This window comes from Chelonoidis abingdonii, unplaced genomic scaffold (assembly GCF_003597395.2).
Source record: "Chelonoidis abingdonii isolate Lonesome George unplaced genomic scaffold, CheloAbing_2.0 scaffold0008, whole genome shotgun sequence".
Taxonomy (NCBI): domain Eukaryota; kingdom Metazoa; phylum Chordata; order Testudines; family Testudinidae; genus Chelonoidis; species Chelonoidis abingdonii.
The window spans coordinates 1-2,354 of record NW_027424269.1 but is presented as its reverse complement, the minus strand read 5'-3'; the positions used below and the strand labels follow the sequence as shown (position 1 = coordinate 2,354).

The window sequence follows — 2,354 nt, the reverse complement described above, 5'->3', positions numbered from 1 at the left end:
GGGGGCTGTGGGTCAGAAGTGAGGGGTTCTGGGGGCGGAGCTTGCCCAGCTTTCCCTAGCCCCTCATGTATGAGGCTGGTGCACCATGGAGGCCATGGGCAGTGCAGGGTTAACAGGCCGTGGGAGCTCTTCCGGTTGGGGCCTGTGCTAGCTGCTTGCCTGGGCTTGGGGTTTCCGGGCCTGTTCGGTGGGGGCCACCCTTGACTCTGCCCAAGTGGAGTGGTACTGGGTCCCAGGGGGCTGTCCCCACCTACCCTGCCCCCACCCACAGGGCTTCCTGAACACGTGAACAGGGGTGGAATCAGTGCCGTCCCCCGCTGGGCTGCTGCCAAGTGCTGGAGACAGTGGGGCTTGGAGAACAATGAGCTTCTTGGCGGTGGTGCAGCTTGGCCACTTCCTGCTGGCGGTGGGTGGTGGGCCTCTGAGGATGGGGGAGTGTGCTCTGCTAAGGGGAGGGTTCTGAGGGGGGTGCATTCTGCTCTTGGGCAGTGGGGGTGGGTTAACCCAGGGCGGTGTTGTGCTCCAGGGGTTATTGGGGAGGGGGAACACTCTGCTTTTCAGCATGGGGAGGGTTAACCCCAGGCAGGTGCTCTGCTCCAGGGGGAGTTACGGGTGCTCCCAGGCAGGGAGGGGACGGTTAATCCTGGGGGTTGCCCTGTTCTGGGCAGGGCAGTGTGCTGTGAACCTGTGGTGGGGGTAGGAAGGGGAGGGTTCAGCTTGGGGGCTGAATGGGGGGTAGGGTAGTACTCTCTGCTCCTGGGGGATAGTGGGTGATGGGAGCAGCAGAGCTTTGCTCCTGGGACTGGGTGGGGGGTGTGCACTTGGGGGCAGTGAGTGATTAGGGACGGACAGTAGCAGCCTTGGGGCTGGGATGTGGGAGATTGGGGTCTGATTTTGCTGTAGGGGTTGGTGCATCTGTGGGGCTGTCTGTTAGGGAGAAATATGTGTGTGTGTCGGGGGAGGGGGATGGGGTCTCCATGGGGCTCTCTGTTAGGGAGGTCTCTGTGGGGCTGTCTGTTGAGAGGAGGTGGTGGGGTTGTGGGCTCTCAGGGGAAGGTGGAGAGGCTGGGGGATCTGTGGGGGCTTTCAGTCGGGGGGAGGTTGTGAGGCTGGGAGCCCCTGACCCTCGTGTCCTGCTGCAGGCGAATTTGAGGAGGAGTCGAAGCAACCGGGGGTGTCGGAGCAGCAGCGGCACCAGCTGAAGCATCGTGAGCTCTTCCTGTCGCGCCAGTTTGAGTCGCTGCCAGCCACCCACATACGGTGCGTGGGGGAGCTCTGTGGGCATGGGGACTAGGGCTCTTTTGAGGGAGGGGCCTTCCTCGGCCAGGGGGGGCCGTATCCTGGGTTTCATGCCTCCCTGTTGCCATCCCCGACTCTGTGTTCTCTGGTGGGGTCCAGCACCAGGGCAGTTGCAAAGGGAGGGATGTGAGCCTGGGGCAACAGTTTTGCAGGACTGACGCTGCTGCTGCTGCTGCTGCTGCTGCTGCTGCAGCTGCTGGTGGGTCTGGCGGGATGCCTCAGGGCCCCGATCTGGAGCAGGGGGAGCCATGGGGCCAGCTTGTGATGTGACCTGTGCTTGGTTCCTGCAGGGGGAAATGCAGTGTCACGCTGCTCAACGAAACTGACATCCTCAGCCAGTACCTGGAGAAGGAGGTGAGGAGCTGGACCCGTGAGGGGGCTGGGCCTGCAGGGGTTGAGGGGCTGGGCTCAGCCCCCTGGAACTGGTCAGGGGCAGGGAAGAAGGAGGACAGGGAAGAAGGAGGACTTGCCCCTTGCCTGGGTGCAGGTGAGAAGGGTTTAAACCACGGCAGAGCTCTCTCTTGAGGGGATGGGAAGAGCTGTTTCTGGGTGGGGCAGGGTTGTGGGAGACCAGTCTGCTGGGGTGCCCTGCCTCATCCCTCTGCCCCTACCCTAGGACTGCTTCTTCTACTCACTGGTCTTTGACCCTGTCCAGAAGACGCTTCTGGCCGACCAGGGGGAGATCCGGGTCGGCTGCAAGTACCAAGCTGAGATCCCCGACCGGCTGGCTGAAGGTGATGGGGGAGGGTGTCTCCTGGACTGATCTGTGCCCCTGGGGGAGGTCAGCCTTGCTCTCTGGGGGAACCATGTCCCAGGGGGAGGACCCCAGTGCCCTAGGGGAGCCATGTCCCTTGCCTGTCTCTCTCGGGGTGGGGGAAGAGATGCAGTATTGTCTTTCCTGACAGGCCCCTCCCCACAGGTGAGTCAGACAATCGGAACCAGCAGAAGATGGAGATGAAGGTCTGGGACCCTGACAACCCACTGACCGACCGGCAGATCGACCAGTTCTTGGTGGTGGCTCGGTGAGACGCTGGGGGGGGGAGGAAGGCACGGTG

General features: G+C 62.9%; 1 protein-coding gene across 1 annotated transcript in view; it reads left to right on the top strand.

The window, feature by feature from the left end:
• MTA2 (metastasis associated 1 family member 2) overlaps positions 1–2,325 on the top strand; it is a 7,615-nt gene extending 5,290 nt beyond the window's left edge. The window contains exons 4-7 of the mRNA XM_075061330.1: positions 1,143–1,260; positions 1,590–1,653; positions 1,916–2,033; positions 2,219–2,325. Of these exons, the coding sequence (XP_074917431.1) occupies positions 1,143–1,260; positions 1,590–1,653; positions 1,916–2,033; positions 2,219–2,325 (407 nt within the window). The remainder of the gene's footprint in view (positions 1–1,142; positions 1,261–1,589; positions 1,654–1,915; positions 2,034–2,218) is intronic.
• The last annotated feature ends 29 nt before the right edge of the window (positions 2,326–2,354 follow it).